Source organism: Oncorhynchus masou, chromosome 30 (assembly GCF_036934945.1).
Source record: "Oncorhynchus masou masou isolate Uvic2021 chromosome 30, UVic_Omas_1.1, whole genome shotgun sequence".
NCBI lineage: Eukaryota > Metazoa > Chordata > Actinopteri > Salmoniformes > Salmonidae > Oncorhynchus > Oncorhynchus masou.
The window spans coordinates 61,992,990-62,007,407 of NC_088241.1; the positions used below are offsets into that span (position 1 = coordinate 61,992,990).

At 48.0% G+C, this 14,418-nt stretch overlaps 2 protein-coding genes across 2 annotated transcripts in view; both read right to left on the bottom strand.

The window, feature by feature from the left end:
* The window catches only part of LOC135522914 (B-cell receptor CD22-like), a 45,014-nt gene that overhangs the window by 24,245 nt on the left and 6,351 nt on the right, over nucleotides 1-14,418 (bottom strand). The window lies entirely within an intron of this gene.
* Nucleotides 12,849-14,418, bottom strand: part of LOC135522988 (uncharacterized) — a 3,996-nt gene continuing 2,426 nt past the window's right edge. The window contains exons 2-4 of the mRNA XM_064949725.1: nucleotides 13,940-14,236; nucleotides 13,557-13,816; nucleotides 12,849-13,452 (exon numbers count right to left, since the gene is read on the bottom strand). Coding sequence (XP_064805797.1) covers nucleotides 13,113-13,452; nucleotides 13,557-13,816; nucleotides 13,940-14,236 — 897 coding nt within the window. The 3' untranslated portion in view covers nucleotides 12,849-13,112. The remainder of the gene's footprint in view (nucleotides 13,453-13,556; nucleotides 13,817-13,939; nucleotides 14,237-14,418) is intronic.

Here is a 14,418-nt window from a genome sequence, read left to right on the forward strand (position 1 = left end):
TTGTAGAGTCCATGCCCCGACGAACTGAGGCAGTTCTGAAGCCAAAAGGGGTTGACTTATTCTACAATGTTGCTGATCCATCCTCAGTTTTCTCCAATCACACCCATTAAAACAATGTAACAGTTTTAAAGTCACCATTGACCTTATGGTGAAATCAGTGGAGGCTGCTGAGAGGAAGACAACTCATAATAATGTCTAGAACGGAGCAAATGGAATGGAATCAAACACATGGAAAACATGTTGGATGAATTTGGTACCATTCCACCTGTTCTGCTCCAGCCATTACCACGAGTACGTTCTACCCAATTAAGGTGCCACCAACCTCTTGTGGGTGAAATCCCTGAGTGGGATTGTAGTGACTGGGTGTATTGACAAACCATCCAAACGGATGGAGGCTGAGGTGTCCTTAGGAGAGACTGAGGGAGAGGGGTTCATTTAGAATGTATCTGATATGGTATATTGAATAGTCTCATCAAAACCACTCTATTACAATCATCAGTGAAAACATGACAGAATGATCTATTCTTCAGGAACCGGTTACTAAATCTGACATGAATCGTTAAGCATCATGTTTTGTTCAGTTGTCTTGTTACTTGCACCTACTGGGTAGACTGCAGTACAAGTGATGTTCTTCTCATGATGAAGGTATGATGGAGCGAAGGTCACCATAGATAGAACTGATTTGGTCTGGTCTGGATTCTCCTGCATTTGGTTCTCAGGTGTGAACTGTGTTGGGATAGTCCATGTCAGCACAGGGGGGTGTTCAGGACAGGGAGCGACAGCAGAGCAGTTCAAGCTGACAGGGGTCCCTTCCTTCACTTCACCTGAGACAGTAATGATCGTACTGGAAGGCAAATCTGTAATACATTGTAGATAAATATATTTTACACTGACAGGCACACCGCCTACTTGGTCTTATTCTATTCATATAATTTTAGAAAAATGTATACAAGTTAGATAGTATGTCTCTTCTTACCATTGACAACTACAGTAAATAAACATACTTTTTGAGGGTCTGTCGCTTTGAATGATTGACTCTCAATTCTGAAGGGCGATTTATCAGAGTAACTGGTGGTTACATTGAAGAAGACTGTGGTGCAGTTCTTCTGGGACATGTTTCCAGTTATCTTCCCTTGATATCTGTTGACCATCTTACTACTGTTAAATATCACATTGTCCGGACGCCCACCAAAGACTGGTAATTCTTTAATCCACACTCCAGAGGTAAGTATTGTGCTGTTCAATTTATAGTAAGGACTATCAAATGAACATGGGATTTGCATACAGGAGCTCGTCAGTACGTCCAGTCTATCTGCCATTGTGGCAATCAAATCTCGTTTGCCAAACAGGCCAAAACACTTGGAACATGAAGGACAACATCAGGGAGGTAATATGATCTTTTCAGGACAGTCTATCTCTCCTTCTGCAGCAAAAAATATAAACTAATTTCAATATACAAATCAAATCAAATCAAATGTATTTGTCACATACACATGGTTAGCAGGTTTTAATGCGAATGTAGCGAAATGCTTGTGCTTCTTGTTCCGATAATGCAGTAATAACCAACGAGTAATCTAACCTAACAATTCCACAACTACTACCTTATACACACAAGTGTAAAGGGATAAAGAACATGTACATAAAGATATATGAATGAGTGATGGTACAGAACAGCATAGGCAAGATGCAGTAGATGGTATCGAGTACAGTACATACATATGAGATTAGTAATGTAGGGTATGTAAACATTATATTATGTAGCATTGTTTAAAGTGGCTAGTGATATTTCTTTCCATCAATTTCCATTATTAAAGTGGCTGGAGTTGAATCAGTGTGTTGGCAGCAGCCACTCAATGTTAGTGGTGGCTGTTTAACAGCATAATGGCCTTGAGATAGAAGCTGTTTTTCAGTCTCTTGGTCCCTGCTTTGATGCACCTGTACTAAACTCGCCTTCTGGATGATAGCGGGGTGAACAGCCAGTGGCTCGGGTGGTTGTTGTCCTTGATGATCTTTATGGCCTTCCTGTGACATCGGGTGGTGTAGGTGTCCTGGAGGGCAGGTAGTTTGCACCCGGTGATGCGTTGTACAGACCTCACTACCCTCTGGAGAGCCTTACGGTTGTGGGCGGAGCAGTTGCCATACCAGGCGGTGATACAGCCCGACAGGATGCTCTCGATTGTGCATCTGTAGAAGTTTGTGAGTGCTGTTGGTGACAAGACAAATTTCTTCAGCCTCCTGAGGTTGAAGAGGCGCTGCTGCGCCTTCTTCACGACGCTGTCTGTGTGGGTGGACCAATTCAGTTTGTCCGTGATGTGTACGCCGAGGAACTTAAAACTTACTACCCTCTCCACTACTGTCCCGTCGATGTGGATAGGGGGGTGCTCCCTCTGCTGTTTCCTAAAGTCCACAATCATCTCCTTTGTTTTGTAACGTTGAGTGTGAGGATATTTTCCTGACTCCACACTCCGAGGGCCCTCACCTCCTCCATGTAAGCCGTCTCGTCGTTGTTGGTAATCAAGCCTACCACTGTAGTGTCGTCCGCAAACTTGATGATTGAGTTTGAGGCGTGCATGGCCATGCAGTTGTGGGTGAACAGGGAGTACAGGAGAGGGCTCAGAACGCACCCTTGTGGGGCCCCAGTGTTGAGGATCAGCGGGGTGGAGATGTTGTTACCTACCCTCACCACCTGGGGAGCGGCCCGTCAAGAGGTCCAGTACCCAGTTGCACAGGGCGGGGTCGAAACCCAGGGTCTCGAGCTTGATGACGAGTTTGGAGGATACTATGGTGTTAAATGCTGAGCTGTAGTCGATGAACAGCATTCTCACATAGGTATTCCTCTTGTCCAGATGGGTTAGGGCAGTGTGCATTGTGCTTGTGATTACGTCGTCTGTGGACCTATTTGGGCGGTAAGCAAGTTGGAGTGGGTCTAGCGTGTCAGGTAGGTTGGAGGTGATATGGTCCTTGACAAGTCTCTCAAAGCACTTCATGATGACGGAAGTGAGAGCTACGGGGTGGGGCAGTAGTCGTTTAGCTCAGTTACCTTAGCTTTCTTGGGAACAGGGACAATGGTGGCCCTCTTGAAGCATGTGGGAACAGCAGACTGGGATAAGGATTGATTGAATATGTCTGTAAACACACCAGCCAGCTGGTCTGCGCATGCTCTGAGGACGCGGCTGGGGATGCTGTATGGACCTGCAGCCTTGCGAGGGTTAACACGTTTAAATGTTTTACTCACGTCGGCTGCAGTGAAGGAGAGCCTGCAGGTTTTGGTTGCGGGCAGTGTCAGTGGCACTGTATTGTCCTCAAAGCGGGCAAAAAAGTTATTTATACTGTCTGGGAGCAAGACATCCTGGTCCGCGACGGGGCTGGTTTTCTTTTTGTAATCCGTGATTGACTGTAGACCCTGCCACATACCTCTTGTGTCTGAGCCGTTGAATTGCGACTCTACTTTGTCTCTATACTGAAGCTAAGCTTGTTTGATTGCCTTGCGGAGGAAATAGCTACACTGTTTGTATTCGGTCATGTTTCCGGTCATCTTACCCAAGTTAAAAGCAGTGGTTCGCGCTTTCAGTTTCACCGAATGCTGCCATCAATCCACGGTTTCTTGTTTGGGAATGTTTTAATCGTTGCTATGGGCACGACATCGTCAATACACTTTCTTATGAACTCGCTTACCGAATCAGCGTATTCGTCAATGTTCTTGTTGGACGCAATGCGGAACATATCCCAATCCACATGATCGAAGCAGTCTTGAAGCGTGGAATCAGAATGGTCGGACCAGCGTTGAACAGACCTGAGCTTTTTGTTTTAGATTCTGTCTGCAGGCTGGAAGCAGCAAAATGTAGTTGTGGTCAGCTTTTCCGAAAGGAGGGCGGGGGAGGGCTTTATATGCATCGCGGAAGTTAGAATAACAATGATACAGGGTTTTACCAGCCCTGGTTGCGCAATCAATATGCTGATACAATTTAAGGAGTCTTGTTTTCAGATTAGCCTTGTTAAAATACCCCGCTCCAATGAATGCTGTCATGTCTTGTTATGTCTGTTCCTGTCCTTTCTCTTCACTCTCTCTCTCTGCTGGTCTTTTTAGGTTACCTTCTCTGTCTCTCATTCTTCAGCTGTTCTACATCTCCTCTAACTAGCTCATTCACTCTTTCACACCTGTTCTCTCTTCCCCCTCTGATTAGGTCTCTATTTCTTTCTCTGTTCCTGCTACTTTCAGTGTCTGATTCTTGTTTGTGTTTTTTGATGCCAGAAGCAAGCTGTCGTCTCGTTTGCTTCCACCTTGTCCTGTCCTGTCGGAGTCTGCCTGGCAGATGCATCCTGCACTATACTAACGTTCTTTTTGTTCCGCTGACAACGTTGGAAGAGGATTTATGCCATTCCTGTTTTTCATTAAAGAACTCTGTTTTCTGTTAAAACCGCTTTTGGGTCTTCACTCAAGTTCATAACAGAAGAATCAGACCAAGAATGGACCCAGCGGCTCCGGACCCTTTACTCCGCCGTCGAGATCCAGGGAGCGATGCTAGGCAGACACGAGGAGGAATTGTCTGCTGCTCGACATGCCGTTGAGACCCTGGCCGTCCAAGTCTCCGACCTCACAAGACAGGTTCACCAACTCCACCTCGATCCACCGCCCACTTCCGGGGTTTCCGAGTCTCCGGAGCCCAGGATCAACAACCCGCCGTGTTACTCTGGGGAGCCCACTGAGTGCCGCTCATTCCTCACTCAGTGTGATGTGGTGTTCTCTCTCCAGCCCAACACTTACTCCAGGAGCGCAGCCCGCATCGCCTACGTCATTTCTCTCCTTACCGGACGGGCGCGTGAGTGGGGCACGGAAGTCTGGGAGGCGAGGGCTGAGTGTATTAACCAGTATCAAGACTTTAAGGAGGAGATGATACGGGTTTTTGACCGTTCTGTTTTTGGGGAGGAGGCTTCCAGGGCCCTGTCTTCCCTATGTCAGGGGAATCGATCCATAACGGATTATTCTATTGAGTTTCGCACTCTCGCTGCCTCAAGTGACTGGAACGAGCCGGCTTTGCTCGCTCGTTTTCTGGAGGGTCTCCTCGTCGAGGTTAAGGACGAGATCCTCTCCCGGGAGGTTCCTTCCAGTCTGGACTCCTTAATAGCTCTCGCTATTCGCATAGAGCGACGGTTTGATCTTCGTCGCCGAGCTCGTGGAAGGGAGCTCGCGTTCTCCGCTGCTCCCCTCTCCACATCACTGCCACCTGCCGCATCACTGCCACCCTCCTCCGCCGGCTCGGATGCTGAGCCTATGCAGCTGGGGGTATCCGCATCTCGGCCAAGGAGAAGGAACGGAGAATCACCAATCGCCTCTGTCTCTACTGCGGCTCCGCTGGTCATTTTGTCACCTCATGTCCAGTAAAAGCCAGAGCTCATCAGTAAGAGGAGGGCTACTGGTGAGCGCAACTACTCAGGCCTCTCCTTCTGGATCACGCACTACTTTTCCGGTCCATCTCCGCTGGCCCGGTTCATCTGCTTCCTGCAGTGCCTTGATAGACTCTGGGGCGGAGGGCTGTTTTATGGACGAGACCTGGGCTCGGGAACATGACATTCCTCTCAGACAGTTAGGGGAGCCCACGGCCTTGTTCGCTTTAGATGGTAGTTCTCTCCCCAAGATTCAGCGTGAGACGCTGCCTTTAACCCTCACTGTCTCTGGTAATCATAGCGAAACCATTTCTTTTTTAATTTTTCGTTCACCTTTTACACCTGTTGTTTTGGGTCATCCCTGGCTATTGCGCCATAACCCTTCTATTAATTGGTCTAGTAATACTATCCTATCCTGGAATGTTTCTTGTCATGTAACCTGTTTAATGTCTGCTATCCCTCCTGTTTCCTCTGTCTCTACTTCACAGGAGGAGCCTGGCGATTTGACAGGGGTGCCGGAGGAGTATCACGATCTGCGCACGGTGTTCAGTCGTTCCAAGGCCACTTCTCTCCCTCCACACCGGTCGTATGACTGTAGTATTGATCTCCTTCCGGGAACTACTCCCCCCGGGGTAGATTATACTCTCTGTCGGCTCCCGAACGTAAGGCTCTCGAGGATTATTTGTCGGTTTCGCTCAACGCCGGTACCATTGTCTCCTCCTCCTCTCCCGCCGGAGCGGGGTTTTTTTTTGTTCAGAAGAAGGACGGGTCCCTGCGCCCATGCGTGGATTATCGAGGGCTGAATGACATAACAGTTAAGAATCGTTATCCGCTTCCTCTTATGTCTTCAGCCTTCGAGATCCTGCAGGGAGCCAGGTTTTTCACCAAATTGGACCTTCGTAACGCCTACCATCTCGTGCGCATCAGGGAGGGGGACGAGTGGAAGACGGCGTTTAACACTCCGTTAGGGCACTTTGAATACCGGGTTCTTCCTTTCGGCCTCGTTAACGCTCCAGCTGTCTTTCAGGCACTAGTTAACGACGTCCTGAGAGACATGCTGAACATTTTTGTTTTCGTTTACATGGACGATATCCTGATTTTTTCTCCGTCTCTCTCGATTCATGTTCAGCACGTGCGACGCGTCCTCCAGCGCCTTTTGGAGAACTGTCTTTATGTGAAGGCTGAGAAGTGCATTTTTCATGCCGCCTCTGTCCCTTTCTCGGTTCCGTTATTTCCGCTGAGGGCATTAAGATGGATCCCGCTAAGGTCCAGGCTGTCATTGATTGGCCCGTTCCTAAGTCACGCGTCGAGCTGCAGCGCTTTCTGGGCTTCGCTAATTTCTATCGTCGTTTCATCCGTAATTTCGGTCAGGTGGCAGCTCCCCTCACAGCCCTTACTTCTGTTAAGACGTGCTTTAAGTGGTCCGTTTCCGCCCAGGGAGCTTTTGATCTTCTTAAGAATCGTTTTACATCCGCTCCTATTCTTGTTACACCTGACATCTCTAGCCAGTTTGTTGTTGAGGTTGACGCGCAGAGGTGGGCGTGGGAGCCATTCTTTCTCAGCGCTCTCTCTCTGACGGCAAGGTCCATCCTTGCGCGTTTTTCTCTCATCGCTATCGCCGTCAGAACGTAACTATGATGTTGGTAATCGCGAACTGCTCGCCATCCGCTTAGCCCTAGGCGAATGGCGACAGTGGTTGGAGGGGGCGACCGTTCCTTTTGTCGTTTGGACTGACCATAGGAACCTTGAGTACATCCGTTCAGCCAAACGACTTAATGCGCGTCAGGCTCGTTGGGCTCTGTTTTTCGCTCGTTTCGAGTTTGTTATTTCTTATCGTCCGGGCTCAAAAACACCAAGCCTGATGCTTTATCTCGTCTCTTCAGTTCTTCTGAGGTCTCCACCGACCCCGAGGGGATTCTTCCTGACGGGCGTGTTGTCGGGTTGACTGTCTGGGGAATTGAGAGGCAGGTAAAGCAAGCACTCGCTCACACTCCATCGCCGCGAGCTTGTCCTAGGAACCTTCTGTTCGTTCCCGTTCCTACTCGTCCGGCCGTTCTTCAGTGGGCCCACTCTGCCAAGTTAGCCGGCCACCCCGGCGTTCGGGGTACGCGTCCATTCGCCAGCGTTTCTGGTGGCCCACTCGGGAACGTGACGCGCGTCGATTTGTCGCCGCTTGTTCGGTCTGCGCGCAGACTAAATCTGGGAACTCTCCTCCTGCCGGCCGTCTCAGACCGCTTCCCATTCCCTCTCGACCGTGGTCTCACATCGCTTTAGATTTTATCACCGGACTGCCTTCATCAGCGGGGAAGACAGTTATTCTTACGGTTGTCGATAGATTCTCTAAGGCGGCTCATTTCATTCCTCTCGATAAGCTCCCTTCTGCTAAGGAGACGGCTCAGATCATTATCGAGAATGTTTTCCGAATTCATGGCCTTCCGTCTGACGTCGTTTCCGACAGAGGCCCGCAGTTCACGTCTCAATTTTGGAGGGAGTTTTGCCGTTTGATTGGGGCTTCCGTCAGTCTCTCGTCCGGCTTTCATCCCCAGTCTAACGGTCAAGCCGAACGGGCCAATCAGACTGTTGGTCGCATTTACGCAGTCTTTCTTTTCGTAACCCTGCGTCTTGGTCAGAACAGCTCCCTGGGCAGAGTACGCCCACAACTCGCTTCCCTCGTCTGCTACCGGTCTATCCCCTTTTCAGTGTAGCCTCGGGTACCAGCCTCCGCTGTTCTCATCTCAGCTCGCCGAGTCCTGCGTCCCCTCCGCTCAGGCTTTTGTCCAGCGTTGCGAGCGCACCTGGAAGGGGGTCAGGTCGGCACTTTGCCGTAATAGGGCGCAGACTGTGAATAGCGTAGGACCAAGAGTCCTAGATATTGTTGCGGTCAGAGAGTATGGCTCTCCACTCAGAACCTTCCCCTTAAGACAGCTTCTCGCAAGTTGGCCCCGCGGTTCATTGGTCCGTTCCGTATTTCCCAGGTCATTAATCCTGTCGCAGTGCGACTTCTTCTCCCGCGCTATCTTCGTCGCGTTCACCCGGTCTTCCATGTCTCCTGTGTTAAGCCCGTTCTTCGCGCCCCCGCTCGTCCCTCCCCCCATCCTTGTCGAGGGCGCACCCATCTACAGGGTTCGTAAGATTTTGGACATGCGCCCTCGGGGCCGTGGTCATCAGTACCTAGTGGATTGGGAGGGGTACGGTCCTGAGGAGAGGAGTTGGGTTCCCTCTCGGGACGTGCTGGACCGTTCGCTGATCGATGATTTCCTCCGTTGCCGCCAGGTTTCCTCCTCGAGTGCGCCAGGAGGCGCTCGGTGAGTGGGGGGGGTACTGTCATGTCTTGTTATGTCTGTTCCTGTCCTTTCTCTTCACTCTCTCTCTCTGCTGGTCTTTTTAGGTTACCTTCTCTGTCTCTCATTCTTCAGCTGTTCTACATCTCCTCTAACTAGCTCATTCACTCTTTCACACCTGTTCTCTCTTCCCCTCTGATTAGGTCTCTATTTCTTTCTCTGTTCCTGCTACTTTCAGTGTCTGATTCTTGTTTGTGTTTTTTGATGCCAGAAGCAAGCTGTCGTCTCGTTTGCTTCCACCTTGTCCTGTCCTGTCGGAGTCTGCCTGGCAGATGCATCCTGCACTATACTAACGTTCTTTTTGTTCCGCTGACAACGTTGGAAGAGGATTTATGCCATTCCTGTTTTTCATTAAAGAACTCTGTTTTCTGTTAAAACCGCTTTTGGGTCTTCACTCAAGTTCATAACAGAATGCAGCCTCAGGATATATCGTTTCCAGTTTGTATAGAGTCAAATAAAGTTTGTTCAGGGCCATCGATGTGTCTGCTTGGAGTGGAATATATACGGCTGTGATTATAATCTAAAATAATTCCCTTCGTAGATAATGCGGTCGACATTTGATTGTGAGGAATTCTAAGTCAAGTGAACAGAAGGACTTGAGTTCCTGTATGTTGTCATGATCACACCATGTCTCGTTAATCATAAGGCATACACCCCCGCCCTTCTTCTTACCAGAAAGATGCTTGTTTCTGTCGGCGCGATGCGTGAAGAAACCAGCTGGCTGCACCGACTCTGATAACGTCTCTCGATTGAGCCATGTTTCCGTGAAGCAAAGAACATTACAGTCTCTGATGTCTCTCTGGAATGCTGCCCTTTGAAAAAACAAAATACTGCATAGTTTCCTAGGAACGCGAAGCGAGGCGGCCATCTCTGTCGGCACCGGAAGGTGGAGTCCTGATGTCACGACTCCATGCCCTAAACTGGATCATACACATATCTGGAGCACAGAATGTTTGAATCCAGACTATTAAACTCTATCAGGAATTATCTGTACACTTTTCTATACCTTGAGACAGATGGGAATATAGCTCACACTATGAAATATCATCACATGTGCTTATTCCTCTGTCTGATTCATAACTAGTTGTTGCTGTTGCTGTGTGGAAGACTCACCTGACATAAAGAGCTCCATGAGAAAAAACAAGCCATGTGAGAACTCACACACTACTGATTCCTTGAAACAATACAAACATACACTTACTGGTGGAGTAGCTGAACTCACACAACACATTGCATTGAACCATCCCCATATCAAATACACTATGTCTTTCCGTTGTGAAGCTAATACATGAACGAACAGCAGATCTTTGAACATATTGAATCTCATTACTCATAATTAATTTTCTTTAATTTATTTTGAATATTCAAAATAACAGAAGATACTGTGAAGTAGATTCTTGCCAGGCTTGAATAGGAATGTGTGTTGGATTTAAAAATATAGTTAAATCATGAACCAAACTCCACTATTCATTTGACTCAAGACAAAAAAGGAAAAGTTACATTTGAGTTTGATGCAAAACATATGGTTGTCACATTATGTTTCAACATGAAAAACACACTTGGTATGAAACAGAGTAACTGTAATTGTATCTGAGTGATTCTCACACACCACTCAACTTCTCCTACACCAACTTCCTCTTTGAGGTCTATTTGCAAAGAGGAGCCTGGTGGCCTGGATGCCACAGAGACACTCTTTTCACTCCACTTGGATAATATAAAGGTTAAATACATAAATAAAAATAGGTTAGGTAAAAGTGATATGGTTAAGAAAATGCTCTCCTATCTAGGGTTGGAAGACAGCGTTTGGTACCCTGAGCTTACAGTGGCAAGAAAAAGTATGTGAACCCTTTGGAATTACCTGCTTAAATTGGTCATACAATTTGATCTGATCTTCATCTAAGCCACAACAATAGACAAACACAGTCTGCTTAAACTAACAACACACAAACAATTATATGTTTTCACGTCTTTATTGAACACACGAGTAAACATTCACAGTGCAGGGTGGGAAAAGTTTGTGAACCTTTGGATTTTATAACTGGTTTACCCTCCTTTGGAAGCAATAACCTCAACCAAATGTTTTCTGTTCTACTGAACTGTTTCAGTTAAGCAATATTCTTGTGATGTCTGGTGTGAACTGCTCTCTTGAGGTCATGCCACTGCATCGCAATCGGGTTGAGGTCAGGACTCTGACTGGGTCACTCCAGAAGGCGTATTTTCTTCTGTTGAAGCCATTGTGTTGTTGATTTACTTCTGTGTTTTGGGTTGTTGTCCTGTTGCATCACTCAACTCCTGTTGACCTTCAATTGGCAGACAGATAGCCTTACATTCTGCTGCAAAAAGTCCTGATGAACTTGGGAAATCATTTTTCCGTCGATGATAGCAAGCTGTCCAGGCCCTGTGGAAGCAAAGCAGACCCCAACCATGATGCTCCCTCCACCATACTTTACAGTTGGGATGAGGTTTTGATGTTGGTGTGTTGTGCCTTTTTTTCTCCACACATAATGTTGTGTGTTCCTTCCAAACAACTCAACTTTAGTTTAATCTGTCCACAGAATATTTTGCCAGTAGCGCTGTGAAAGCAATATTTGTTTTTGGACAGCAGTGACTTCTTCTGTGGTGTCCTCTCATGAACACCATTTTTGTTCAGTGTTTTACATATCCTAGACTTGTTAACAGAGATGTTTGCATGTTCCAGAGATTGCTGTAAGTCGTTTGCTGACACTCTAGGATTCTTCTTAACCTCATTGAGCATTCTGCGCTGTGGTCTTGCAGTCACGTTTGCAGGAAGGCCAGTCCTAGGGAGAGTAGCAACATTGCTGAACTTTCTCCATTTATAGACAATTCGTCTTACCGTGGACTAATGCACATCAGGGCTTTTAGAGATACTTTTGTAACCCTTTCCAGATTTATTTAAGTCAACAATTCTTAATCTTAGGTCTTCTGAGATCTCTTTTGTTTGAGGTACAGTTCACATCAGGCAATGCTTCTTGTGAATAGCAAACTCAAATTTTGTGAGTGTTTTGTATAGGGCAGGGCAACTCTAACCAGCATCACTACTCTGGACGGTTCTGACCTAGAATATGTGGACAACTACAAATACCTAGGTGTCTGATTAGACTGTAAACTCTCCTTCCAGACTCACATTAAACATCTCCAACCCAAAATGTCATCTAGAATTGGCTTACTACTTCGCAACAAATAATCCTTCACTCATGCTGCCTAACATACCCTTGTAAAACTGACCATCCTACTGATCCTCGACTTCGTCGATGTCCTTTACACAATAGCTTCCAACACTCAACTCAACAAATTGGATGCAGTCTATCACAGTGTCATCTGAATGTCACCAAAGCCCCATATACCACCCACCACTGAGACCTGTATGCTCTCGTTGGCTGGCCCTCGCTTTATACTCGTCGCCAAACCCACTGGCTCCAGGTCATCTACAAGTCTCTGCAAAGTAAAGCCCCGCCTTATCTCAGCTCACTGGTCACCATAGCAGCACCCACCCATAGCACGCGCTCCAGCAGGTATATTTCATTGGTCACCCCCAAAGCCAATTCTTACTTTGGCTGCCTCTCCTTCCTGTTCTCTGCTGCCAATGACTGGAACGAACTGCAAAAATCACTGAAGCTGGAGAGTCATATCTCCCTCAATAACTTTATGCACCAGCTGTCAGAGAAGTTCACAGATCACTGCACCTGTACATAGCCCATCTGTAAATAGCCCATCCAATTACCTCATCCCCATACTGTTATTTATTTTGCTCCTTTGCACCCCAATATCTCTACTTGCACACTCATCTTCTGCACATCTATCACCCCAGTGTTTAATTGCTATATTGTAATTATTTCGCCACTATGGCCTATTTATTGCATTACCTCTCTTATCCTACCTCATTTGCACACACTGTATATATACTTTTTCTATTGTATTCTTGACTGTATGTTTATTCCATGTGTAACTCTGTGTTGTTTGTGTCACACTGCTTTGCTTTATTTTGGCCAGGTCGCAGTTGTAAATGAGACTTGCTCTTAACTTGCCTACCTGGTTAACTAAAGGTGTAATGCTCCGGGTGTCGTGGGTGTGGAGTCAAAAGCAGGAGACAGAGAGTTCAATGCTGTGCGTCTTTAATAGCACCAACGCACCACAGGGTGCTCACAATAGGCACGTTCCCAAACACAGGGAATCAAAATGTACAACGAAAAATACACGACCAAGTACTAACACGTACCTCTACAACAGAGCCGAAGGTTACATTGAAATAATCCCGCACAACAACCAGGCGAGCCGGCTGTCTAATAAAGACAAACTAATTAAACATACACAGGTGCTACCACTAAACATACAAGGAGGGGGAGGAAAGACAATCAGTGGCAGCTACTAGGCCGGTGACGACGACCGCCGAGCGCCACCCGCTCGGGAAAGGGAACCACCCTCGGTCGGACTCGTGACAGTACCCCCCCCTGACGCGCGGCTCTCGCAGCGCGCCGACACCGGCCTCGAGTTCGCCCCGGAGGACGAGGTGCAGGGCGATCCGGATGGAGGCGATGGAAATCTCTCAACATGGATGGATCCAAGATGTCCCCCACCGGTACCCAGCACCTCTCCTCCGGACCGTACCCCTCCCAGTCCACGAGGTACTGCAGGCCCCTCGATGTCCAGAGGGGGGGGAGAGACCTCCGGTACCTCACTGTCCTGCAGGGGACCAGCTAACACCGGCCTGAGGAGAGACACATGAAACGAGGGGTTAATACGATAATAGGAAGGGAGTTGTAATCGATAACACACCTTGTTTATTCTCCTCAGGACTTTAAAGGGCCCTACACACTGCGGACCCAGCTTCCGGCAGGGCAAGCGGAGAGGTAGGTTTCGGGTCGAGAGCCAGACCATGTCCCCGGTACAAACACGGGGGCCTCACTGCGGTGGCGGTCTGCACTCCTCTTCTGCCATCCACTCGCTTGTCGTAGAGATTCCTGGACGGCCCTCCAGGTCTCCTTGGAGCGCTGTACCCATTCTTCCACCGCAGGAGCCTCGGTCTGGCTCGGATGCCATGGTGCCAGGACCGGCTGGTACCCTAACACACACTGAAAAGGGGACACGTTAGTAGAGGAGTGGCGTAGTGAGTTCTGAGCCATTTCAGCCCAGGGAATGTATCGTGCCCACTCCCCTGGCCGATCCTGGCAATACGACCGCAGAAACCTACCCACCTCCTGGTTCACTCTCTCCACCTGCCCATTACTCTCGGGGTGATAACCGGAGGTCAGGCTGACAGAGACCCCCAAGCGTTCCTTGAACGCTCTCCATACCCGAGACGTGAATTGGGGGCCCCGATCAGAAACGATGTCCTCCGGCACCCCGTAGTGCCGAAAGACATGGGTGAATAACGCCTCCGCAGTCTGTAGGGCTGTAGGGATACCGGGCAACGGGAGGAGACGGCAGGACTTAGAGAACCGGTCCACAATCACTAGAACCGTGGTGTTCCCCTGAGACGGCGGAAGATGTGACTAGTTTAGTAAATCTTTACTCCTGAACTTATTTAGGCTTGCCATAGAAAAGGTGTTGAATACATATTGACTTTCAGCTTTTCATTTTTATGTCTAAAAGCATAATTCCACATTGTGTGTAGAACAGTGACACAAAAACTCAATGGAATACACTTTAATGAGATGTTAAATGTTATGACCAG